Below are 27,118 nucleotides of genomic sequence, written 5' to 3' on the forward strand. Positions count from 1 at the left end.
CAGAACTGCCTTCCTCCTGCTCTCACCACTCTCTTATTTATCAGGGAATGACAGCCCTCACACCACACTGCTCCTGTATTATTGCCCATGGGGCATCAAGACAAAATCTGTGCCACAACAGGGCTCAGCCAGCCCATGAGGAGTTTCGCTGGGATATTTGCCATCCCAGTTCACCAGCAAAAGAAAGCTGCAGGGGTTCATAGGTGCTGCTACACAATCCTCCCCAGAGAAAGGAACAATTAAAGCACTCAGGTTTAATGTAACGTGCTTTATTGAACCACTCGAGGCTCAAAGCTGTATAAAATTTCCTTACAACTATCTCTGGGAGAGAAACAAACATGATCCCCCAGCCCTGCAAGGGAGATTTCTCCAGTGCAGAAATACTGAAGTTCAGTGCTTTGCTGTACATGCACTTTCAAAATTATTTTTCTGCACATACTTTTTTTTTTTTTTTTTTTTTAGGTACAATGCATTCATTTTAAAAGGGAAAACAAAAACAAACATGAAAACAAACAAAAAAAATTATTTCATACTTGCCAAGCCACACACTGACTCCCAGCAGGCGACAGGGGATGGGCTTTGCTACCCCACAGCTTAGCAGGTCAGGAAAGACTGTGGGAAGGGTACACCTCAGTTCAACTTGTGGACAGGTATCAAATAAAAAACAGATCTCAGATGCTTGGTATGCTGCCACACAACACACAGCATGGGCAAGCCTCAGTGCTGAGGGCTGGAAGCCACCAAGGGACACTAAATAAATGCAGCTCTGTATTTTTATTATCAAGTTTTAAGATCCAGATAAGCGATGCAGAGAAAAGAGATGGAACCAAGGCATTTTTATACCTGCACAACTGAGAAACAGGAAGAAGGAGGCACAAAGGACTGGGCAGATGCTACTCAAACTTGAGATCAAGCCAACCTCAAACAGTTGAATTTTGCTTTGATGTCAGCACGGGTCACTAAGGGGAAAAGGCAATAAAGGGAAGGGAAGAATGCAGGAAAATAACTTATGCCTGTGGAAAAAAACCCTCCTTGGGCTCAAGCAGCAAAGAGGATGGTTGGCTGAGAGACTGAGACTTGGTCATCCCAGCAAAGTCTTTGTCACCTACAAGAAACAGAGGGAATAAGACATAGCACACACTACAAATAAAGTAATCTTTTTTCTGTAGTTTAAGCAACCAGATTTGGATGTTTTACACAAAAATGCAGCCAGGTGCAAAGCAAAGGGGCTGCTCCTGACCAAAATCGAGGGTTTATGAACCTGAGCAGAGTCAGCTGTGTTTATTACAGTGCCAAATTGAAGGGAGAGCGTGGGTAGGAAACTGGGGTTGGCATTCTAAGGAAGCTTCCAAGAAACATCTTTCCAAGCAGTCAATAACTGCCCAAAATATCCACAACCCATTGTTTCAGCAATGTTATGCCAGCTGCACTGAGTGAACAGCTGAAAGCAGTGTAATAGGTCAAAAAAGCTTCAAATTCTTAACCATAATATGGTTTCCTTTGGTACCCTAAAATAACTGAAAGTGAAATGTTTTCACTCAGAGTAAACAAATTCACCCAAGACCATCCCAGGTGCTGAGCAAACTCAGTTTTGTGTGGGAAATCCTTGCAGCACCACAAGGCACCCTCCGCTGAAGGGGTCAATATATTAAGCAGGAAGGAGCTGGATGATATTGATCCTTCCAGAGGAATCAGAACATGTCTGGAAGGGTGCAGGTTCAATCTCACAGCCAAGATTTGACATGAAATTATTTTAGAAGCTGCAGTTCAGGGAGAAAATTTCTCTTGCCTTGTTTACTGCAGCAGAACAGATTTGCCTTTCAATTAGTTCTAAAACATGCAGGCTGGCCTGGCTTGAAATTAGCTGGAATATATTCAAAGGGAAAAACGAGGGGGGGGAAGCCCCTCCATTTACATATTGCACCTTTGTTGGGTGTGGGCAAACAGAACTGTTGGTAGCCAAAGCAATTTATAGGTCTTGTTATCCTGAAATGACAGCCAGACAGCTAAAGGCACATTCTATAAAAAAAATTATACATCCAAGGATGTCCGTGATAGTTTTCAATTATAAATGTTTAATATGTATAGAGCTTAGCAGCTGGGATTTCACACTGAATTGATACAAAAATGCTGAATCTGACAGTGAGCTCCAGCGACCAGAGGAAGCAGCCAAATGCCAAGGATACTTAAACTATAAATACATAACAACTACAAAGAGGGTAATTCAGAGAGAACTGCAGTGATGAGGTTATTCAGAGTGATGGCATGGTGGGAGACCACTGCTGCTGGACCACTGACTGGAAACCACCTTAACAAACAGGGGGGGAAAAAAGGTACAATTTTGATAGAACCAATTTAAAACCTTGTTTTAAAGAGTTATTTTGCTATTCACGGAGATCTGCACCAATTAGTTCTCTACAGACTCATCTCTATGCAGCCAGTTTCTGTAAGGAAGATGAATGGTTTTACAGCACAGAGACATCTTCCACGCTTTACCCAGGGAAGCTGATGATAGATTTACTACCTACACACCTCAGACACTCCATTCATCATAGTCATTTATGTACATGCTAACAGATACAGATTTCTTAACTGCTGAGTAACATTTTGAAGCAAATAATACATTCTCAATTTATTTCAGACACAGCCAGAGCACAGCCTACCATGGAAATGGCAAAATAAACCCAGGAACACCCTGAGTGGGGAGGCCAAGGCTTCAGATTTCTGAGACTTACACAGCTTGAACAACTACCACTTGTATTAAAAATTATTTCTTTTTCTAGAGGTAAAAAAAATTATTAAGGACTCAAAACACTGAACTCTTCAGCAGCAGCTGGGTTTATCCAGAGATGTCTGAGTCAAAGCCACATCGCCCTCAGAAAGTTACTCTAGTGACAGTGTGCTGGAATATATTCAGAGGTAAACATTACAGGATGAAAATAAGAGTTTTTCTATTGTTTCTGGATAAAACTTACCTTGAAATAAACAAGTTTGGAAATTCCCTGTTGCTTTATGGGTAAATTGCTTACACCCGAGTAAAGCAAAAGTCACAAAGATCAAGTTTTCTGTTATTATTTTAAAGTATTCCAAATTTAGAGCCTTCACAAGAGGTTTAAATTTAAAGCAATGACTCTCCTTTTTGGTTTTATCCTTAATCAAGCAATATAAATTCAACCTGTCTCAAAATATAAGGAAATACAGAGGAATAATAAATATTCGCTGTGATGAAAACCAAGAGATATCACATGTAAAACTGCAGAAATAACTAAAAGTCTGTTCTTTTCCTACAAAACAAGATCATGTGGAAGCATCTTTTCCCGAGATGGTCTGTAAAGTCAATATAAATACACAGTTTATTCACAATCTTTCAATGACATCGTCCAGCTCCTGGGTCTGGATTTTCAATATTGGAATTTTCTGAGTAAGGAAGGTGAAGAATTACTGGAGCCCAAAGTGAGTATCCTATTTGGTGCAGAGCTGTCCCTACATACAATTATATCCTAGAAATATTAAAATACACAAAGATCTGTCCTTCAAGAATCACAAACTTTGGAGAAGGTCACTCTGAAAGGCTGAAATTGCTTTTTGCCCCCTTTTTTTTTTGTCCCTGGAGGAAGAATGAGAGCTGACAAGTTGCAGTGATGGAAGAGTTCTGTATTCCTAGCGTCCTGGGAAAAGATCTCATAACCAAAAGCATGCAAGCAGAGCTGAGGGCATCACTTTTTAGCTTGTCAGGGTGGAGAGGCCCTTGCACTGGTCAATTCTTTGCTGTCAATAGATCCTGGCTGGTGTCCAGGTGCTGCAGTGGTTTCTCCCCTCTGCTCCCCCTCCCCAGTTACTGATTTCACATTGATTTTAGTGCTGTAGAGTATTAGCTGCAGTTAAGTGAGCAGAAATGGAAAAACGCTACAAATCTGTAGGATAATTATGAACAGAGAGGAACAGGGTATCTGTGCAGCTGTGATAAGACCAGTAACAAACCTCACAAAACACACAACACTCAGGTCAGAGCTCCCCAAACTCTCCCGTCATGGCAGAGCCAAGGCCCAGACTGCACTGGGCAGAGTGACTGCTTGCTTGGGGAGCAAAGAACTGCATTTCTCTGGCCTTTTCCATGTAAAAAAAAAAAAACAAAACATTTTTGATTGTTTCAGGGTTTTTACTACAAGAGGACTGACAGATTTGGTCTGGCTACAAAGATGGTAGTAAAAGACAACCTGTGGGCTGGAATTTTTGATTACACACCATGTAATCAAAGAATGAAGAAGCAGCTTTTTACTGGCTGCTTTCACAGAAGCCCTCAGAAGAGGGCCAAAGGTGATGCTGGCTCTCAGATGAGGGCCAAAGGTGATTCTGGGTCCTCTAACAGGGTCAGACTGCCAGCATGAGGTCCCAGATCTGCACCCTCGCACACTGGCAGGGGACAGAGAGAAATTGGGTTCCATGAGAGTTTTCTTCTTCTCCTCCTGTTTTCCCTTCTTCCTCCTTAAGGAGCTGGACTCAGCTGGTCAGGGAGGACCCCAGGACCAACTGTGACCTGCCCACAGAGGTCACTGGCCAGCAGAGGTGACAGAGCCACCTCAACCTGCAGCTGCTGCCCCTGCAGCTTTTCAGGAGGTGAGAGCAGCACACTCCTCCCCAAAATGCAGGACAGGGAGTTTCTCATGGTGCTCCACATCACGCTTAGCCAACACTTCACTGAGCATATTTATGACTTCTTTGTTCCATATAAAAAGGCTGATGGCTTTGCTGACATTAACACAAAGCTCCTTGGCACTAAAATGCAATTGATGCATTTTTAGAATTATTTGCCCTTGTCATCTTCAGGACTTATGTATAGTCTATTTTTTCTGATTTATTGGGCCTTAAAAACCTCTTTTGAATTTTATATCTCAATCAGCAGGAGGACGCCACCCATAACCCTCCTTTTTATGATGCAAGAGTTTGAAGCCTAGGATGCTTTGGATGTGCTCTGTGAAACTCTACAACAATAATTTACAACCCTTATTTTCTTTCTCTGAAAGTAGAATCAGAATTTTTTTTTTTTGGGTGAAATGAGGATTGCAGCAGATGTCTGAAGCCAGGGGGAAAAAAAAAAAAAAAACAAAAACCACAAAGAAAAGCAAATTGAACAGTGAAAGGGGCTTCAGGCAAACAGTGAAGAAGTGCTTTAGGGGAGTGCTTGCTTCCAGAGCTGTTGTTTTGCTACTTGATGTCCACCTAGGTACAGCATCCAAGCTGGATTCCTTTGTCTGCCAGGCATCAGCTTTTTCAGAGGTTTCATGAGAGCAAATTACCTCTCAGGACCAGACTGAAAGCACCAGCTGGAGCACTGGATGAAGCACAACACACTCTCTGTCATGCCCACTCTGCAGCTCTTTGCTTGACAATGAATCTCTTACACTTGAGGAACCCAGGACATAACAGGAGTTTGGCAAAATGAAACAAACCAAAAAAAAAGCAGAAAATCTATCCTGGATATAAACAACCTAAATATACATTGTCCTGCCAACACAAGTGTTTTCTTCTACCTCCCTCACCTCAGATAATCCCAAAGGGTTTGGTCTGGAAGGGTCTTTAAAGCTCATCCAGCGCCACCCCTGCCATGGGCAGGGACACGTTCCACTGTCCCAGGATGCTCCAAGCCCCATCCAGCCTGGCCTTGGGCACAATGAGCCTGCTGGGTAAGTGGCAGGAGCAGCACAACCCCAGGGAATCCCCAGCCCAGCACCTGGATGGGAAGCCAGCTGCACTGATCCGGATGGTCTCCAGCACTCCACAGGCTCTCAGCTGCTGCACTGCTCTCTTGGGATCAAACCTGCAATCAGATTTAGGACAGACATTAACACACAGTAAAAGGGGGCCCACAGCTATTGCCTCTCAAAGCTCAGCATAACCCAGGCCTGGCTTTGGGAACAGGCTGCACAGATGTCACACCTTTTCTCTGCATGTCACAGAGGTCTGATTTCCAAACTGCTTGAAACTTTGCCCCCACCCTGCTATCAATGCCAGGGGTATTCTTGGGATAGACTGACCACCTGCTGCAACTAATTAGTGCCTACAGCCAGAATCTACCTGGCTTTGTAAAGTAATACAATCACAATAAAGAAAGGAATAGGCTACCCCACCACAAGTTGCCCGGTGAACCAGCCATCAGGGCAACAACATATTTACAGAAATCAAATTCAACAGCACAATAAGTCTGATATATTCAATTCCATACCCAAACCAGGTAATTAAGAGGTCCCACAATTTTCTAGACTAAGTTTTCCACAGTGGTGGTCATGTTCTAGACTAATGACTTAGGTAGGCACCACCTTAGTGGAAATTCAAGGTGTTTCTGCCCTCCTCTTTAAAGCCTGCATCATCCCTTACCACTAGCATCTCATTTCCATCAGGAATTTGTGGCAAAAAAACTCATGGCAACTTCCAGCTGAATACTCAGGCAGTGCTTCCTCTGGTTCCTGGCAAAAACTCACTCCAAGTTCAGACCATCCTTGCAGAGAGTGAGTCCAGGTACCAGCATCCCCCATGGCTGCTCCCTCCGTTCCACCCTGACTCTGAATGCACAAGGAAGTTCCAGCTCTCCAGCTCTGGAAGGGACTGGAAAAGGTCCCTGCATCAAGCTCAGCCTCACATGATGCAATGTCCATAGCTGTGTGAGGTTTCCAGAACAAAGCTTCTCAAATAATGCCAGTTTTTTCCCTTTCTGAAAGCCCAAAATATTTACACCTGCAAGTCAAGATTACATGAATAATTCTGCCTGCTCTCTGCTGTACAAAAGCAGCATGAAAAATAGTCTCCTTCTTCTCTCTCTGTGCTTTTTTAATTCCCTGGACCTGTCAAGTCTACAAGCAAGTTATTCACTACAACACCACCAACACTGTGAAGGGTGAAAAATCAGTCTGGGCTGTCACTCACTTCAAGGAAGAACCCACAAGGGTGCAATTTCCATAACAATAAATAATAAACAGGAGTGGCAGATCAACAGGTAAGCGTCAGTCCTGGAAGATCCCAGGGCAATCTCTCTGGTATCCAAGGGAAACTCTGCAAAGCAGCAAAGCCCTGCTCAGTGGGGGTGAAATGCAGTCACCAGAGAGGCTGCAGTTGTCTGTCAGCAGCAGCTCCAGTTATGGGCTAATGCTGAAATCAAGACCTTAAAAGTGGGACAATACACCTTATTACAAACTCCTTTTCCTTGCCATGGCAGGCAGAAGCACCTGGCAGGTTGCTTTTTGCCTGGAAACCCAAGTCAAAGATCCCAAACCCTGCCTGAAACAGAATCTAAAAGGAAAACTGACAGAGGAACAACCTGAAGTCAGGCATTCCCCTTGCACATCTCTCTTTAGGAATCTTCTCCAGCAGGAATTAACCTCAGACCCAGCCTGCGGTCAGATGCAGCAGACATCCCTGTGTGGAGCCAAAGTTGGGGCCTGGCTCCAGCTCCAGGATGGGAGCCTGACACCCTCCAGCCTACAGATCTTCTCAGCAAGTTGTGAGTAGGAATGCAGGGTGTGAGAGACCTGAGGAACTCTCCAGTCCAACCACCTATGCTCAAAAGCGGGGACAGTTGTGGGGGCAGGCCCATAGTCCAGGGGTTTAGCCAGTCAAAACTGATAGAAACCTCCAGAGATGGAGACTGAATAACCTCTCAGGGCAGACTGATCCATGGGCAGACTGTCCTCTGGGAGAAAAAAAACAGGTTTACTCATCTCCAGTCTGAACCTCCCGTGTCAATCTGGGGCAATTGGCTCCTTCCTCCCACCACACACCACTGTTGAGAGCATGGTTGTCTCCTCATGGTAGCCCCTCTAAGTACTGAAGGAATTTCCTGTTCTCCAGGGTAAGCATCTCATTTTGGTAAAAAGTTAATGCTCTTGTGAGCTGAAAAATGTTATGTTGTAGAAAGAGAAAACTTATTTTCTCTTTGAACAACAAACATAACACCACGTGTCCTGCATGCTGCAGACACTTGGGTGCCAACCTGAAGCAATGCTGATGATGTTTCACTTCACAAATGCTTCCCAGCACTGCACATCTCCCAGCATGTGTCTCTAGATCCCATTTTACACATTAAAAAAGTCCTACAAAGAGCAGCTGAGGGAGCTGGGAATGGAACGGAGCCCCAGGAGAGGCTGAGGGAGCTGGGCAGGGGCTGAGCCTGGAGCAAAGGAGGCTCAGGGGGGCCCTTGTGGCTCTGCACAGCTCCTGACAGGAGGGGACAGCCGGGGGAGCCGGGCTGTGCTCCCAGGGAACAGGGACAGGAGCAGAGGGAGCGGCCTCAGGCTGGGCCAGGGCAGGCTCAGGGTGGATGCCAGGAGGAATTTCAACATGGAAAGGGTGCTCAGGCCTTGGCAGGGGCTGCCCAGGGAGTGCCCATCCCTGGAGACCTGGACATGGCACTCAGCACTGCAGGCTGGTGGCACAGCAGGAATCAGGCACAGCTGGGACTCCATGATCCTGGAGCTCTTTTCCAGCCTCAGTGCTCCTGGGATTCTGTGACCTTATTTGAGTCAGGCTAAGGATACAAATTCTTCAAGCTGGTGGCAGCAAGACCAACCTTGACCACGATCCCCGGGTGACAATGCCAATTAAACAATCCATGAGGGGTGAGGGGGGAGAGTCTCTTGCAGAACCACCCACAGGAGACACCTGAACCCTCTGTGGATGAGGATGCAACCCCATCACCACAACCTAAAGCAACCTCCTCCTGAACCATCCTTGTGTCTATTTTGGTCTGTCATTTATTCCCAAAATCCTGAGCTTGGACATTCACTAATAGTAGCATCACACTGGGCAGAGCCATCACTTGGACTAGGAGCAGGTACTGGCAGCATTATTCCCCTGGTGATTGCTACCTGTAATATCTTAGGGATACAACTGAGTCCATTCAATTACTGCCCCCTGAAAACCAGGAGATTGCACATCCATGGAGCTATATTAACTGTACCCTGAGCATCGCATGAAAAACTGAATTTGAAAGTTCAAAGGCAGAGAAGTGAAGAGGGATGAGCTGAAAGGAGAGCTAAGCAGGGACATGGAGTCTTGGAAAGACCCATTGGAAAGATGAAGCCACTTCACCACCCAGAGCATCTACCATACTCTCACTACAGCAAGTCAGAGAATAATTTTGTGCTTCATCTAAACAGTCAATCACACAGTGTAATCCTGAATGTCATTTAATTAACACCCCCTGCAAAAGGCAAGAGGAGACCAAGGCCTGAGCACATCTAGTACCTACAGGACGGTGTGTGGAACAGATGAGCAGAGCACAGAAACACAGATCCCAGCACAGCCAGCCTTCTCCAGGGCTACTCATCTAAGGTATCAGGTAAATAGAAACCAGTTTCTGAATGTCTTGCAATGATTAATACCCCTCACTTTGCTGTTTGCAGGGGCAGAAGAGTCAAGCCAGGAAGCTTCCTGGTGGATACATCTGCCCCGTCTGTTTAGAGAAGCTTTGCCTTTCTTTCAGTACACTATTGGAGCTGTCTCTGCGCTCCTAAATCACACTGAGCTCACTGGGAGCACTCAGCCTGCATCAGATCAGCTGGAGGGAAATGCCTCCCTGCTGCTGGATTGCATTTACAACTTTCTTCCTTAAAGGTCACCACCTGCACTTGATGCCTTTCAGGGACATCACATCTGGAACGTCCCTGCGTACTAATGGCCAAGCTTTCCTGGAGTTACAGGGAAGAAAACTGGGCACAAATCCATGACCAAGAGGTCAAACAGGGCTAACAACTACCTGCTCACAGAGTTTGCTGCCTGTGATACATCTCTGAACTATGGATGAAGACCAGGACTGGCCTTTTGCTTCAGCTACTCACCTGCCTGAAGCTGATACAAGCCACATCTTTACTTTTTCTACATTTATTTTGGAAGCACCAAGATATTTCTATTCATTTTACAAGCCCACTACTTATCTCTTCTTTTTCATTTCCTTCTCTTCTCACTGTTTGGAACTATAATTATTTAAATCAAAGCAAGTCTAAGATAAAAACTGCATGAAGACCCTATCACTGCAAAGCAAGGATGCTCACTATTAGCAGAGCATATCTATGAATTATTAGAACCTGAATTTGGCTTCATTTCAGAGGCACAAACCCCACATGCTGAAGCCCAAAAAGGTGACTCCAGCAACCCACACAGACCTTCCAGATACAGGAACAACATTAAAAGGAGGGGGCAAGCTCTTCAGCAGGAGGAAGAGCCCAAAGCACACCCTACTGCCATAAAACTGAGCACATCTGCTCATCTGCTTATCGAGTCCTTCATTAGTAAATTTGCAGGCGACACTGAGCTGGGAGCTTGTGTTGATCTATTGGAAGGAAGGAGGGCTCTGCAGAGAGACTTAGATCGGTTGGATGGATGGGCAGAGTCCAACAGCATGAAGTTTAATAAGTCTAAGTGCTGAGTTCCATGTTTTGGCCACAAAAATCCCCTACAACATTACAAGCTGGGGACAGAGTGGCTGGACAGTGTTCAGGTGGAAAGAGACCTGGGGGTGCTGCTGACAGCCGGTTGAATATGAGCCAGCAATGTGCCCTGGTGGCCAAGAAAGCCAATGGCTCCTGGCCGGCATTAGGAATTGTGTGGCCAGCAGGAGCAGGGAGGTCATTCTGCCCCTGTACTTGGCACTGGTGAGATCTCATCTTGAGTGCTGTGTCCAGCTCTGGCCCCTCAGTTTGGGAAGGACATTGAGATGCTTGAGCATGTCCAGAGGAGGCAACGAGGCTGGAGAGGGGCTTGGAACACAAACCCTATGAGGAACATTTGAAGGAGCTGGGGCTGTTTAGCCTGGAGAAGAGTGGGCTTAGAGGTGACCTCATTGGTCTCTACACCTTCCTGAAGGGAGGTTACAGACAGGTGGGGTTGGTCTCTTCCACCGGGCAGCACTGACAGAACCAGAGGACACAGTCTCAAGCTACATCAGGGAAGGTACTGGTTGGATATTAGGAAAAAATGTTCACCAAAAAAATAATAAAGTACTGGAATGCTCTTCCCAGGGAGGTGGTAGAATCACCATCTCTGGATGTGTTCAAAAAAAGACTGGACATGGCACTTGGTGCTATAGTCTAGTTGAAGTGTTTAGGGCGTAAGTTGGACTCTATGACGTTAGAGGTCTCTTCCAACCTCATTATTCTGTGATTCTGTGGTCTGCAGGGCCACTTACTTGAAGGGGAGCTTCTCGTCGTTGGGCTTGATGCAGCGCACGTAGTGCGGGGTGGTGGCGTTCAGGGTCTCCATCAGCAGCTGCAGGGAGTTGCGGAACTGAAAGACAAAACCACCCGTCTGGAGGAGGGAAGGAGGAGCTGTGACCCTGCAGCCCCAGCCAGCAGGTGCCACAAGCCACCCATGGGTGTGACACGGCGTGAGCCTCCCCATGGACCCAGCAAATGCAGGGGGAATTCAGAGAAGACACTGGGGGGTTGAGGGCTTCCAGCTCAAAGAGTCATGAGCAACAAAGCTTGGGACTCTGCCCAGTTGGGTCTTTGAAACATCTCCAAGGATGGAGACAGCACAACCTCCCTGCGCCCCTGTTGAACTTTTCGACTGCCCACAGGGAGGAAAATGCTCCTGTTCTGAAGCTGTTTCAGTTTAAAGGCTCCACAGTATATTAGGACACCTTCCACTGAATCCCAGAGTCTCCACCCTCCCCAGATGATGTCTCAGCTGCTTTCAGCCAAGACTTCTCAATCCTGCTGTTCCAGAGACACCACTAGAAGTCATCCAAAACACAACAGCCAAACACAGAGATCATGGCAAAGTCTCTTTCCACCCTCAGCAGCCTTTTATTTACCTCTGCTTCAAACTGAAGCAACAAGGTGTTAACTGGATTGCTCTGTCATCACTGACTCCCTGAGACCTCACATTACCTGGTGTCCCACTGTTTTCCTGTGCTCCTTGTTGGCAGCTTTGAAGGCTGGCTTGGCAGAGCGCACGTTGATCCGGGGCGTTCTCTTTGCCACGGCAGTGGCGGGCACAGCGTCCTTCTCCTCCTGGAATAAGTCTGCTACCATCTGATACTGAAACAAAAGGCAACACTTGAGCACCTCTGGCCCTGCTTGCTGGGGAATGAACCCACCCAGCTCCCATTGCTCAGGTCCTTTCTCACCCATCCTAAACCTGGAAGGGGAAAAAGGAGAAGAAGGTGAAAGCAAGAAGAGTTGTCTACATGAACCACATCAGCAGGACAGCTGACCATTCTGTGCTGCAGGTCATGAAACCTTGAAACATGCACATTAAATCAAACTAGCCTAAAAAGAAAAGAGGCTGGATTGCTAAAGTCTTGCCAAGGCACAAAAGCTCCTGGACAGGAGGTGACTCTTGCTCCCAAGGCTTTGTTTCAGGGTGTTTAGCCAGCCCTGCTCCAGCAAGGATGCTGCCTACACAGCACATGCCCCAGCAACAGGATCTCCTGTGAGCACAGGCAGCTGCCAGGCCCCACCACAGCCCCAGAGGCACCCCTGCTTTTCAAAAAATTAAGGGTCACAAACACTTCCTCCCTAATGACCCACCTTTCAGGGTAGCACCACCATCCCACAACACTACGAGCACCACATCTAGCTCAACAGATCCCTAAGCCTGGGATTTCTGGCAAGCCAGCAGCAACACTTCTGCTTCACAAACAACAGGTGAGCTGGCAAAGGCAGTTAATGCCTTTTTTATTATTATTATTATTATTTAGGAGACAGGATATTCAGATTTACATTAGGCTGGGGAACCTAAATATTAAGTAAGCCACCATAAATCTGGTCTGGTTAGCAAGGCTGTTGAATTTTCACATCTTGAATCCATCTACACACCCACACTGGCTACTGCCACAGCTGCACTTACATTCAAAGGGAAATCCTTAAACGTAAAAAAACCCTCTCTGTCAGCAGGTGGGATGTCATGTATCACCAACTGAGCTGGGCTCCTGCCAAAGCACCAGCAGTGCCTCCCAGCAGCGCGGATGCTGGAGCACCTGAGGGACAGAACCACATTCCCCACATCCATGGCGCACCATGCCCAACACATCCACCCCAAAACCACCAGCACAAGGCAGTGGCAGCTGCTAGCACTCTTGCTCCCACCTCAGGCTCCTCCAAAAGCCCAGCCTGGTTGTATTTCCATTAAGATCCCAGGAAGAGTGCTGTGGTTTACCACTTTTTAGACATGAACAGACAGCCCTGTGGCATGAAGGGCTGCCTGGCTCTCTGCCACATCCCTGGGTTGAGACAGGAACACTTCCAGACCTGTCCTGTGGGATGTTCTCACAGCTTGTTAGGACAGCAGCCTCAACACCACTGTGGGAAGGAAATTATTTGCATTACATGAGCGAATTTATTGCACGAGAGTGCCAGCTAAGGATCTGCTTCACATTTAGCTTTCACTGCTATCTCTGCAGCTCACTCAACTCCTACCAAAATAAAGGCTCTCTCCTCCTTCACCTGGCCCTCTATCCCTAAAAAAGACATCCTGACAGTTGTTATGGGTGACACATCACCATCTGGGATGCTCTGACTCCTGCAAGCATGGAAGGGATGGATGGCACATGTACTAATGAAGATATCTAACACAGGCTCTGCATTACTGCCTGACACCTGACAATGTGGTAAAACCTCTGGATGTAATTTGGGGTTTCAAAATATTTTCTCAACACAGCTGGGATCTTTGTCAGTGATCTTTCCATCCACTTGGTATTAATAACAGCAGTGCTCGTTCCTGGAGAAGGATCTCAGAGCCATGATGCAAACCTGGTGGAACTGGGACCATCTCTAGCAGGAGCCATTCCACAGATTCTGGGGCATAAGCAAGAGGGACAGATCCCTCCTCCCCAGCTGGCAGGGTCAAAACCATTGGTGCATTATTTGTAATTACAGAGACCTGGAAAATAATACCTTCACAGCATGCCCTTATGCTTTCCATTAGCATTCAAATAATTTCCCTTAATTCAAAGAACATCAGCTCTCAACTGTTTCAGCTGACCAGCGCTTACAGAACTAATTAAATGCTTTATAAAGTCTCTTCCACCATCTTGTTGATGGCAGTAATTGCATTCTAATTAGCAGAAGGCAGTTCTGCCTTGGTGGGAGTGCTTCATCAGCGATGGCTTCCTGACAGGGAGGTGCCCAGGTCCTTGCTGTGTTAAATTCAGTGTTCCCCCTTGCCCTCTGCACTGCTTTAGTGGGAATGCAAAGAGGAAAGCAGAGAATGCTGCGTGCCAGCCCGATCCTGAGGACAGGACAAAGTCCTCACAGCACAAATCTGAGCTTTAGTTAAATTTACACATTCAAGTAGCAGAGTCAGCACTGCCACTGCTGCTTTTGCTGGTTCAGAGACCAGGCTGCCTTTTACAGCAATACAAAATTGTTTCTAATTGTTTATAGCCCTGGAGGGCAAATGGCAAGCAAGAGGTAAAAACACCAGGGAAACAATCTGCTGGCAAACAAGGGTTAGGGGCAGCAAGAGCAGATCACCAGGTGTTGAAGGATTTGGGAGAGGAATGTGACAATGTCTTGCTGCTCTTCTTCCAGACCAGCACAGGATCAGCACAGGCTGTAAAAGCCACTGCTCCCATGTTGTTAGGGGAATGGCTTAAAGGCAGAAGTTCAACAAACTATCTCCCAAAGATTCTCAGACCCAAGTGTATTTCAGAGTGTTTTGGGCTGGGTCAGGGCACATGTGGCTGCCCCATCCCTGGAAGTATCCAAGGCCACATTGGACAAGGCTTGGAGCAACCTGGGGTAGTGGAAGGGGCAGGGATGGCACTGGATGGGATTTAAGATCCCCTCCAACACAGATATTAAACAAAGTCCAGCCTGCTCTGATATTATATTGTGGTCCCTACATATGGCAAGAGAGCCTTTATTTTATATCTGTGTTTTTAGGGAAGGATTTCCAGGGTCTCCACCACTCCACACCACACTACTCTCCAATGAGTTACAATCTCTCCTCTACACCAAACAGTCAAGCAGAAATCCTTATCAGACACTGCCAGTTCTGCAGCACTAACTCCAAGAGCAAGTTCAGCACTGGCTAAATAATTAATCATACAGCATCAACTATTCCTGGAGGTTACCTGGCATTTCTAATGAGCTCTAATCATGCCCAGTTTTTCCCTGGGAAGCTTCTTGAACATGCAGAGCTCTTGATTTGGGCATTATTAAAGCCCAGCTTCATGGTTATTAATTTCACAACTACTACCATGGATGAGAAAATTGCTCATCTTGCCATCTTCACATGAATTCCTTGCTGTGAAACAGGCCAAGCCACTGACAACACTTAAATAATTTCCCATTCTCATCTCTTCTAACTTTGACAGGAACAAACTCCTCCTAAAAATAATGCTTCCTCCACCTCCTTTCATCCCACTCCTTATTCAGGGTGTCATTTAGAAGGTCACAGCCAGCAGCACACCCAAGGGTGTCACATAGAGAAGTCTGAATATGAGACACTTTTCCTTGCAACATGCGGGAGGGCTTCAAAATTTGTAATGTAAAGAAAAAAAAAAAAAAAGCCCACTAAAAAAACCAAACCAAAACTTAACATGCTGGCCTATGCTGTGGGAAGGCTTTGAAAGACTTTGGAGGAAAGCAGATGCACTTCTTCTTTAAACCACACACCAGGTTTAGAGGAACAATGGTGCCCCAGAGTCACACAGCCTGGATTTTGGCTGCTGGATGCTGAGTTTGGGCTTTTATTTTATTTGCAGGGCTTTATTTTCACACTAACTGCTTAATAAAGCTGCCCCTGGGAGAGATGAGGTTGTTTAAAGTTTCAGCTCATTACTTGACAATGAAAGACTCAAGGCTTCAGGGAAGAACTTTTGGTCTGGTTTTAGAACAACAAGGATCTGAAATTCCTTAGCTGTCTGTGCTATTGGCACTTTTAACCCAACCTACCCAAATGCTCACAGAGAGCAGGAGTATGGTACTGGAAGCCAGTGCAAAATCTACTCAATTTATATAGAAAACTGTAAAATCTCTGGCTTGGAGGCCACTGTCAAATGTTCATTTACTGCAGGCATGGCCCACTCCAAAGCCTTCAGAGGCCCACAGCTCTTCTGCTTCCAGCATCTCACCAAATCCATAGCACACAGGAAATTTTAAACAGCAAGAGCTAAAAAAGCCTTTACCAGGAGACTGGCATTCAAAGCCAGTCAATACATCCCTGCTGGCACCTGGTGCAATGAGATGTTGACAAAGTTGTTTGTACAACACTCCGAAGAGGGAAGGTACACAGCACAAACCTTGTAAAAGACAAGTGACACCAAGAGGGATCATTAGTACCTGTTAATTTGTTAAAGTTTCACATTGGCAGTGGTGTAAAACAGCTCCACAGCAGCTGGAGTGTCTCAGAGTTCATGTTACAGTTCCAGCATTATGTATTATCTCCAGTTTTTGCACAGTAATTATTGAAGTAATTAGAAGTCACAGGGACAAGTACAATGGATTACAGCTAAGAGGAACAGCTATTTTCACATAGGAGGGGGATAGGACCAGCAAGGCTACCCACAATGTACAAATTATGCTGGTGACAGTGGGTTTTAACCCCAGATCTCCGTGCTCTTGACCAACCTGGTCTAGTGCAAGGTGTCCCATGGCAGGGGGCTGGAACATGATGATCCCTAAATTCTCTTCCAACCCAAATAACCCTGTGATTCTATGGTTGATGGGTGATTGGGTGATGGGTGGGGAGCTCCAAGCAAGAGCTAAGTGGGATTTTACAGTGCCCAAAAACTACCAGTTCCTAATTTTGGCCCTTGGTGACCAAAAAAAGAAGAGGATCAGCAGGTTTGGAAACTACTTCTGCGATGCATCTTGACAGGACACCAACACCAGGGTGAAGGAAGGCAGACAACCCCCCACATCCATGCAGTGGGTGTAATCCTGAGCACCCTCCTCTCCCCCCTTTTTCCCTGCTCCACACCCCACTGGTTTGGCTCTCTGGTGGCTGTCAGTGGCTGGAGGCAGCTGCAGGTCCGCACCCTGAGCCAGGCGTGGCACAGCTCAGCTCCAGCCGGGGCAGCTGCCCTGACCTGCTGCTCTTTTTACCTGGCTGGCTTTCAGGATGTTGATCTGCTCCTCGTACACAGTGTCTCTGTTCTTCTCCAGAAACCCCTCGCTCTGGTACTCCACCTGCCAGGACACAAAGGGAAGAAGCTCAGAGGGACAAGTCCAACACACAAGGACAAGGTGCTCCCACCTCTCCCCTGCTGTCAGGAGCTCACCCCAAAACGCTGGGAGGGGAAAGGAACAACTGGAATTTAAAGGTCACTTTTTATCAAAGTGAATCTGGGTGAAAGCAAAATCCTTACTAGGAAACACAGATTGTTTCCTAGTCATTAAATTGCTGTGTATGGAAGTCAGGAGTAAAAAATGCAAGGATCATCAGTAACTCTACATGCTCTTTTGTTCACTCCTCAACTCCTTCTAAGTTAATCAATAAACCTCAAAATATGCCCTAAGTCTCTTGTAGGTCTCTTGGGTTTTGAAACTGCAGAGGGGTAGGATGCAAAGGAATATTTAAAAAATTTTAAAAATAAATTAGAGACAACAAAAGAAAATTTATCTTTTTTCATACTAAAAAAAGAAAAACTTGCTAAGAAATATTGTTCATGAAGGATCCATTTGCAAAACCAGCTGCCTAAGGAAAGTTGAGTATCAACATTTGCCATGGTGAGTGCCTCTGGAATCCAGGACAAACCTGGTTAGGGGAAGAACCTGTAGGGCATCACAGCACCTGGATGTTGTCCAGCTCCTCAGCCACATCTTAAAAAGATCCCTGGGTTGATCTTTTTAATTTTTTCCTAACAAATGTGTGTTTGGGGTAACTTTAGGTTTTGAGATTCCTGTTTGCTCTAACACCTGTCACATCAGGGCTTCAGTGAAGCTGTAGCCCATGGACAAGACCCAGGCACTGGGATTTGGTTTAGTTTAGTGTCACATTTGGTATCTTCTCCCTCACAAACTTGGGATCTGCCTGGGATCACCTCTCACCTCCTCCCTGCACTGTGCCTTGCTGGCACTCACAGCCCCTGCTCTTCTAATTCAAACACATTTTCTGCCAAGCTGCCCTTACAGAAACCCCTTTCACCACAGCTTTGGGAAAGAGGATTTTTCTCTCCTCCAGAACCCACAGCGCACAGCCCAGAGCCACAACCAACAGGCTGAAGCCCTCGGGGCTGATCCAGATTTGAGCACCTGAGCCACAACCACCACCCTCCAGGCACCAGGGAGCCGCTCACAGGGCTCTCCACTGATTGACTGTGCTGCAGGAGGCTTCCCTGTCCCTGCTGGGTGCTGCCTGCTGGGTACCTTGTCGGCGAAGTGCAGGACGATGAAGGAGGTGTTGGACATGCGCGGCTTCTGGAAGTGCTGGCTGGCGGCGTGGCGGTCGTACAGCTTCTGCGCCCAGTTCTGGTCCGTGCCCTTGGGCACCTGCACAAAGGGGACAAAGGGGACACTGCCAGGCCCAGGTGCAGCTCTCTGGTTAGCTACCTTCGTGGCAAACACACCGAAACTGTGTTTCCAGCAGGAAACACCCAAATCTTGGTTCTGTTCCGGCAGCCGGAACAGCTCTTGCAGGGAAAAAAAGGGAAAAAGAACCAACAAAACAGACCAAGCAAACAAAAAAAAAACCAAAGAAAAACACACCCCAAAACAAAACAAGAAAGCACCCACACACCCTGAAACAAAACAAAAACAAACAAAACCCCACAACAACAAAACGGCGTTTCCAGCAGTAAACACCCAAATCTTGGTTCTGTTCTGGCAGCCGGAATGGCTCTTGCAGGGAAAAAAAGGGAAAACAAACAGACAAAATGGACCAAACAAATAAAAACAAACAAAAACCACATCCCAATACAAAACAAGAAACACCCAGAAACCCTGCAATAAAACAAACAAAGAAAAAACCACAAAAACCAAACAAACAAAAACCAAAACAGCCACCAAAACAAACAAAACCAAAAAAAATTTCCTAAAACAAAAAAGCACCCACAAACTGTGAAAAAAACCAAACAAAACCACAAACCCAACAAAAAACCAACAAAAAACCCCAAAACTTCCCCCCTACAAAAAAACAAGAAGCCCCAACAGAAACAAACCCAGAACCAAATTTAAAAAATTAAAATTAAACAAAACCCCAAATACTTACACACACACACACAGACACACACACACAAACCCCCCCAACGGCAACAAAAAAACCCCCACTAATTAAAACAGAAATATTAAGGAAGTATTTTTACACTTAAGATACATTAACTACTCCAGCACCAGTATTATTTTTTAATGCTGTTTTAGGTGACAAATAATTTCCAGAAACTGCCACGTGAGAGCACACACATAAAGTTCTGGTTTATATAACAGTGAAATTGTTCCTCTTGGGGTCTGAGCGACACCTCTGATGGTGGCTCTTTTATTTTTTAACCAAAAAAAAAAAGGATAATTGGATATTTAGGTTAGAAAAAGAGATGGTTCAGAAGAAAAGCCTCAGCCAATATTTAAACTTAGATGGGACTAAAGAAACCCTAGAACAACCGTGCAGCAACAGAGAGAGCTCTTGATCATCCATCAGGACTTTACATAGGCCTTTATATGAAAAATGACAGAGGAAATAGGGACAGAGAACAGGAAGATGGAAAACACGAGACAGGTGAGGAATATTTCTTTATGCTGCTCTAAAACTGCCTTTGATTTCATGACAGCAAACCAAAACACACCAGAAGGGTTCTGAACACAGGGAGAAGCATCTCCTGCCAATCCCTGTAATGAGGGTGAATTAAATGCAGCAGCCATTCACACAAGCTGTGCTCTCCCACATTTGTTTATACTTTACAATTTTTAAGTTTAGCCAATTATGGATACACACAGAAATAACACAGGCTACATATAAATATTGAAAGGCACTTAGCTATGCAATTATATACATATTTTATTTATGCAAGGTAAGACTCGCATGTTTAAACTATGGGGTTATATAAATGTAGATGTGTTTCTTTTCAAGGGTTGTATTTAATATTTGCATGCAAAAACATCCTTTCTGGAGGTATCACTGGGTGCCTCCTGTGCAGGACTAAGCCACAGGTGCAGAGCAAGAGCACTGCAGCCACCCTGAGCCAGATTTATCCTGCACCAGCTTTCTTCCAGGGCATCCACGTTGCTGAAAATCCTGCTTATCTCAGAGTTGAACTTCAAAGGCATCACTCCTGCCTCCCAGAAAGAGGGTTTGCCATACCCTGCTCACCGTCCTGCAGCCTGGGTATTTTTAGCTGCCTGGGAAGTACCTGATAGGGACCAAGTTCCAAAGATAAAAATTAAGGAGGCCATTATCTCTACTGTTATAACAGCTTTTGGTATTACCTTGGCAGTTTGAGGCCCTTAGAGCAACTGAGAAAGTTATTTATGGGCTATCTCACCTTTTTTTTTAGGGGATGGGGAAGAGGAAAAGCGACTGCCTTGCAAGTTTTGTACGGAATCTTTAAACAGGATAAAGCTGATACCAGGAATTGCACAAGGTCACTGCCCGTGCTCCTCTGTCCCCTCCTGTCACAAGCAGGGTCCCTCCCCATCTGGATTCACCTCCCCTGGTGCTGCCAGGAGCTCCTGCCACCACAATCACACCCTCCCACTGCAGCCAGGGCCAGCCCCACAGGATCCATTCTGCATCCCAGCACCAAGAACCCACCAAGAACCCACAGCCAGGGGTGAGGAGATGCTTGGGACTACCTGGACTAAAGGCTGAGACTCCCTCCACCACCACCTCCAATAGAAGGACAATTAAGTGGATAGAAGAAGCAAAGGTCAATGGTTTAAGGTGAAGGAGGGCAGATTTAGATTAGATATTAGGAAAAAATTCCTCCCTGTGAGAGTCTGGTACAGGTTACTCAGCAAAGCTGTGTCTGCTCCATCCCTGGAAGTGTCCAAAGCCAAGCTGGATGGGGCTTGGAGCAACCTGGGACAGTGGAAGGTGTCCCTGCTTCCCTGCCCATGGCAGGGGGTGGGACTGGATGAGGTCCAAGGTTCCTTCCCACCCAAACCATTCAGGTATTCTGTGATTCAGACCTAATGATCTAAAAGCCAACCCTCTGACAACACAGTAGGAACTGCTCACATTTTATTTCTTTACTCCTTAGCACTCCAATACAAATTAAAGCCTGAAGAGAGCGTGGGCTGCCTCTGCAGAAACACTCCAGAAACACGTTCCCCTGCAAGTGACGCGCCTGACTTTGAAGTCATCAGAGCTGACAGCTCTGATGGAAGGGAAGGCTGCTCTGCCGCGCATCGGGCGGCCCGCCCCAGAGGAAAGCCCAGGGGTCCAACCTCTGCTCGTGGAGCAGAAATCCCCCCCAGGACAGGAAAGCCATGTGCTAATTCCTGATGTCCAAAAAACTAACGAGTCCAGACAAGGAAAACACATTTGCTCAGATCCCCAGGTCCGCAGCGACGCACGGAGACAGGCGGGGTGGAAAAGGGGTCGGCCAGGAGGGGAGTGCAGCGCTCCTGGCACTCGACAGAAGGACACAGCAAAGGTCAAAGAGCATCTTCTGAACAGCACTAGGAAATGCATTTGGCACATCAGCAGCATAACACAGTGGCGACGTGCCATGGAACACAGCATGGAGCCACAGAGGAGCTCAAGAACGCGAGGGAGTTGGGGGGTTTGGTGAGGCACATTCCCCCTTGGCAGCCTCAGGGTCAGGCTGCTCCACCAGCAGAAAGACCCCTCACAAATCTTGGACAATGATGACAACTCTGACAAGTGAACCTTCCAATCAGCCTGCTCTTGATTGAACGCTTTTGGTTGTACTTAATGGAAATGGACACTTGTTTTTTTCATTATTTTTTCATTCTCACTCCCATGACAAGGCAGAAGCAAGGAAACAGACAGGTAGCAGGACGCCTTATGGAGAAACCTGGGCACCCATGGTAACCTCTGACTACACTCCCAAACAGAACCACAGAACCACTGAATATCCCAAGCTGAAAGGGACCCATAAGGACCAGCAATGCCCAGCTCCTGGCCCTGCACAGGACAGCCCCAAAAATGCCACCCTGTGCCAGAGAGCACTGTTCAAGGCACTCGGGAAGTGTCTGGAAGACAAGCAGCATGCTCACATGGCATGTAGCTTCAGGTCTGAAAACGGGACAGCTCACCCAGCTTTGACAGAGGCTCAACTGCATTTTTGAGGGTTTTCTGTTTCCTCTAAGGACAATTTAAATCCCTTGGAAAACCAACCCCAACTGGCTGGTCCTCTTCAGAGAGTGCAAGTCATCCCACATGTCTCCTCAGAATTCAAGTCTTCCAAAGTGTGCTGTCCTCTCCATCAAAGTAACTCCCTCCACAAGGGCAACCATACCCTAAAACAGATATCCAACCAATCTTCCCAGAATTTAGAGAAGACAGCCTCCATCTTTCATTCCTTCTGACAGGCTCTACTCCTTTCCCAGATTATTTCCCCCTTGGCCCCATGGTGACTGCACCACCCTGCATAGCTCACCAAGGGGAGGGTTCTCCTGGATGCCTTTCCACCCTTTCCCACCTCTTTGGGCTCATCAGTTTGTGCTACAGCACGTCAGCATCCCAGCACTGTGGGGGCCTTGGCCAGAGCTTCTTCTGAACAGGGGACATGAACTCTCACTGCTCCTCTGGCATCAGAGCAAAACCAAGAGGTCCTAAAAGCTACAGATGCAGGCAGGTGAAACTCCAGTGCAGAAAACAGGGAAAAGGCTCTTTAAGGAGACTCCAGGGTCCCTCAGCAGAATACACAGCTCAGAGAGGTTCTAAGGGTTCCCAGGCAGACCAAGGATGTAACAGGACAAAGGACCAAATGAGCTCCAGAAGTCACCTCCAACCTTAATAATTCTAGAACAGCTTCCAACTCCTATATTACAAAGCTGTTTTAAAAAACCCAAACATAAACATCTCCCCTCTGGAGGGGGATTTTTCACAAGACATGGAGTGACAGGACAAGGGGGAATGGCTTCCCACTGCCAGAGGGCAGGGTTAGAGGGGGTATTGGCAAGGAACTGTCACCTGTGAGAGTGGAGGGTGCCCAAGGCCAGGCTGGACTGGGTTTGGAGCAGCCTGGGATAGTGGAAGGGGTGGAGCAGGGGGTGGAGCAGGACGATCTTTAAATCTACACCAAACCATTCTGTCATTCTGTGATTCCACAATTCTATATCCTAAAGTCTGTTTTAAGAAGTAGGCTTTTTCTCAGTAGCTTTCAGGAGGCAGGTTTAGTCCTTAACACCCCAACCCCAGTTCAAGGGCCCTCTCTTTCACTGCCAATTCTTACGTCAATTTTTCCCTAAACAGCAACAAGACTCTGCTATGACCTCCACTTCCTGAACTGCTTCAGCACATACCCAGCCACCTCCTCTCCAACCACACATTAAGGATTAAAAAAAAAACCCATACTGTGAAGTGAGAACATTAGTGACAAACCCTCTGCATTTGCACTAATGCTTCATTATGTACCAAATATTCCCCTGGTGCCGTTTCACATCCCAGAGTGTTTTCATCCTCTGTTAGGTTCTAACAAGGTGGCGTGTAATTACCTTATTGTGGTCCCACCCCAGGAGCTGAAACACTGCCACGGGGGTGGAGGCTTTCATCCATAAACTGCTGCATTCAGCTGACAGGTTTTGCTGAAATTTTCATAAATCTGGAGAACACTTGCAGGTTGTTATAAAAGAGGCGATTACAGGGCCAGTAATAAGGGCCTGTGACTAATGACAGCATCTCCCACTGACAGGTAAACACCCAGATAATTGGCATTTGATGAGAAGGGGGAGGGAATACATCTTGATACGGGGCTTTTGGGGTTGTTTTTTTTTGGGGGTTGTTTTTTTGTATTTTTGTTTGTGGGGTTTTTTTTTGTCAAAAAAGTATGGACTAAAAAAGTAGCACCAGGTAAATCTACTGCAGGTACGTGGGAGCTGCAATGTCACCACCAGCAATGCCACCAGCAGCAACCAGTGCCAGGTGCTCCAGAGAGGAGCCAAGGGTGTGACTCCCAACACCAGGGAAACTTCCCTTATGGTCCCCACAGCATCCAGGAGACAGTCTGAGTCTGCAGAATTTAACTGGCTTGACAGCACAGAGAGCAGATTAAATGGTGCTGAATATCAAGCAAATAATCTGACCTCCTTCCAAACCAGCACTGACTGAGATGCTGTTTTTAAGGAGACATAAAATTAAGTGTGATTTGTTCTCATTTTTAAGGAGATTTTGTGAGAGCAGACTTGAAAAGGGCAAAGCCCCACCTCTGGCTTCCCCAAAGACAAAGCCAGAGTGTCTGTAGCTCAGACCAGGGCTGAGCTCGTGGGATGTGCAGGCTGGGACAGCTCTGCCATGCCTGGGAAGGCAGCCCTGGTACCTGGAGGGCAGCAAACACTTCACAGGTCACCCCTCTTCCAGACAAACACAGGTGCTACATCCTTGTCCAGGGAAAAAAGCCTGAACAATGGATCCCAAGCCTTTCCCTCTGATACAACATGACACTTGTGTTCTTGAGCCACCAGATCTGTCCTGTCCCACAAACCCCACAAGAATTCCTTGGGTCCTTCTTATCACCTTGGCTGTGCTGGTGAGCTGGGCCCTTTATCCACCTCAGCTCTCCCAGCACTTTGTCTCACTCTTCCCTGCCTTTGTTCAGAAACACTCAGGGCCCTCCCACAGTCAGAATGACATTCCCTGGCACAGAACACACCCGAGCCTCAATGGAAACCCCTCCTGAGGACAACCCCACAGCAATACCCCACAGCAACACCAGGCTGAGGCTCCTCAAGGCAGCCACACCCAGCAGGAAGACATCTCCATCCCCTTCCAACAGGACATCCATATCCAGCATCAAAGAGCTTCAAAACAGGCATCCCAGCTTCCCAAGGAAACCTGCCCTCTGACATTCCTTGTTCCTAAGTATATTTGATTATTCATGACTGAGCAACGTGTGAACAAGGAGCCCAGCCTTTCCTCTGGATTGTCATCAAGGTTTGCCACTCTGGCTTTTCTTCTCAAATTTCAAACAAGATTTCACTTTGCCCAGTATGAGAGAGAGAGAGGGCAAAAGACAGCAAACTGCTCTCCAACATCACCACTCTGAACTCTGCACACTAAATGCAATGAGTTTTGCCTTAAAGAGCTGTTGCAAGAAGACAGGTTTCCCCTGAGACAAAATAAGGCTTGAGAGGAGCTCCAGCTCCTTTTGGGCAATGCCAAAGACATCAGGTGAATAGCTGTCCCTCAGTACAGCCAGGCCAGACACACAAGCACTGGCTGTACAGAGTGAGGGCAGGTACCTGGGTTTGGAGCAAACACCTGCCCAGGAGGCTCTGAATGTTCCAAACCAAAGCAAATCCCAGCTCAAGCCTACTCTTGCCATGAGCACAGCAGCAACACACGTGAAAGGAGATGTTTACCCACCTGCAAGACCCCAGAGATTAAAGCCCATTCTTTGATGTGTTACAGAGACAAAGACACGGGTGAGAAGGTGGGAGGTCCTCCTTACCTTGCACTCTTCATCCAGCAGGTCCAGGATCCCCAGCTTGGCCTCTATCAGGTCTATGCAGGGCTGGTTGTCGTAGAAGTCTATGAGAGTCCAGGGGATTCCCTCCTTCATGTACTCTTCTTGTTCCAGCTTAAACACGTGCTGGGAGTGGGAGAAAGCAGAGCCGCTGAGTGTGCGCCCAGCCTGCAGAGCACAGCCCCTTCCCCCTGTCCCTGCTGGACTTCAGCATTCCATGAGCACACCCAGAGGCTCTAGGTGCCCTCACATACAGCCCGCACATTCACACAGCCCATTTTCCTGGCCAGGAAAACAAAACCATCACGACGGGAAACCACGGCGCAGGGAAAAATAAGGCTTGAAATGACTTTCACTACAAAGTGGCTGAAGCTGTCACTGCAACGAGGTGGGAGCCATACACTGGTGTGGCAGTGACACATCTGTCTCTGGGGCTGACAAAAATCCTCCTCTGCTTTATTGCTCTGCTGATTAAAGCAGTGACCTGAAGCAGGTTCACAAGCTGGGAGCCCAGCCAGGGCTGGGAGCCCGTGTCCCCATCTGCGAGCAGGGCTCCACAAAGAGCGCCCATCATCCCACAAGGGATATCAGCAGCAGCATCTGACTGACTCAGGGACACTTCTATTGAAAACTCTGATTTGAAAGAACCTATAATAAAAAAATCTTTGCAAGGCTTACGTATCTCAGACCTCTGCCCAAGCAGATAAATTGTCTCTGGCTATTTCTGAGATACTCCAGAGCATATTAAAAAATGATTTTTCAAATGCACTTTTTTTTTCCCTTCAAAGATAGCTTTTTAAAATCTCTTCAAACATGTCATCTTGGAGCTTGAATTTATAAGCTTCAGAAGTGATAGTTAGACATACCAAGTAAGATATGAATAGTGCAAATACAATCCATAATTTACTTTTCATTTTTAGCAGCAGTGATCTATCTGATGCATTAGATAGACTGCAAATGTTCATGTCCATGCATAAGATATGGCTTCAAAGGGCCAAACTAATCTGCAGTACTTAAATGCTCAAATTTAACAAGTTTTCCCCTGTATCCTGAAATTACAGTATTTTTTTCCCTACTTACAAACCAAGCAGAAGACAACTCCTTACTGGTTCCATTTCCAGTGAAGGTAAACGTTTGTTTCTAATAAAATAGGAACAGTTCTGGGTTTTGTGAGGCATGTCCAAGTGAAAAGTGGGGAGAGTTTCTAATTCTGTTATTTAATACAGAGTTTTCATCTCACAGGCTTAAGCCATGCTTAATGGGAAGGTTTCCACACCCATAACTTATTTTAATTCACACTGGAAATCAGCATGAGACCACCCAGGTTTTGTTTTAGGATTGAAACAGCACCAAAAAAAGGCAGATTTCATACTTATTCCGAGCAATATGTGAGCCTTTGCACAAAACACATGCAAATCCATTTCCAGGATCACATTTCTACACCAACTAAGCAACATTTTCCAACTTGATAGGAATATCCAGAACCACTGCAGAGAAATGTCTGGGAGAGGGGCATCCCAAGGATGCACATGATCTGTCCAGGCTGCAGGTGAATGCTGTGGAGCAGAAGCCAGACACACCACAATTCTGCCTAGTTAC

At 46.6% G+C, this 27,118-nt stretch overlaps 1 protein-coding gene across 4 annotated transcripts in view; it reads right to left on the minus strand.

Annotated features, from left to right (window-relative positions):
• Positions 1-27,118, minus strand: part of MYO5B (myosin VB) — a 147,769-nt gene that overhangs the window by 54,663 nt on the left and 65,988 nt on the right. For all 4 annotated transcript variants that reach the window (XM_077171520.1, XM_077171518.1, XM_077171519.1 and 1 more), the window contains exons 12-17: positions 25,505-25,645; positions 18,306-18,428; positions 17,043-17,126; positions 11,880-12,029; positions 11,177-11,274; positions 5,732-5,818 (exon numbers count right to left, since the gene is read on the minus strand). In XM_077171520.1, the coding sequence (XP_077027635.1) occupies positions 5,732-5,818; positions 11,177-11,274; positions 11,880-12,029; positions 17,043-17,126; positions 18,306-18,428; positions 25,505-25,645 (683 nt within the window). The remainder of the gene's footprint in view (positions 1-5,731; positions 5,819-11,176; positions 11,275-11,879; positions 12,030-17,042; positions 17,127-18,305; positions 18,429-25,504; positions 25,646-27,118) is intronic.

The sequence above is a fragment of the Agelaius phoeniceus genome, chromosome Z, assembly GCF_051311805.1.
Source record: "Agelaius phoeniceus isolate bAgePho1 chromosome Z, bAgePho1.hap1, whole genome shotgun sequence".
Taxonomy (NCBI): domain Eukaryota; kingdom Metazoa; phylum Chordata; class Aves; order Passeriformes; family Icteridae; genus Agelaius; species Agelaius phoeniceus.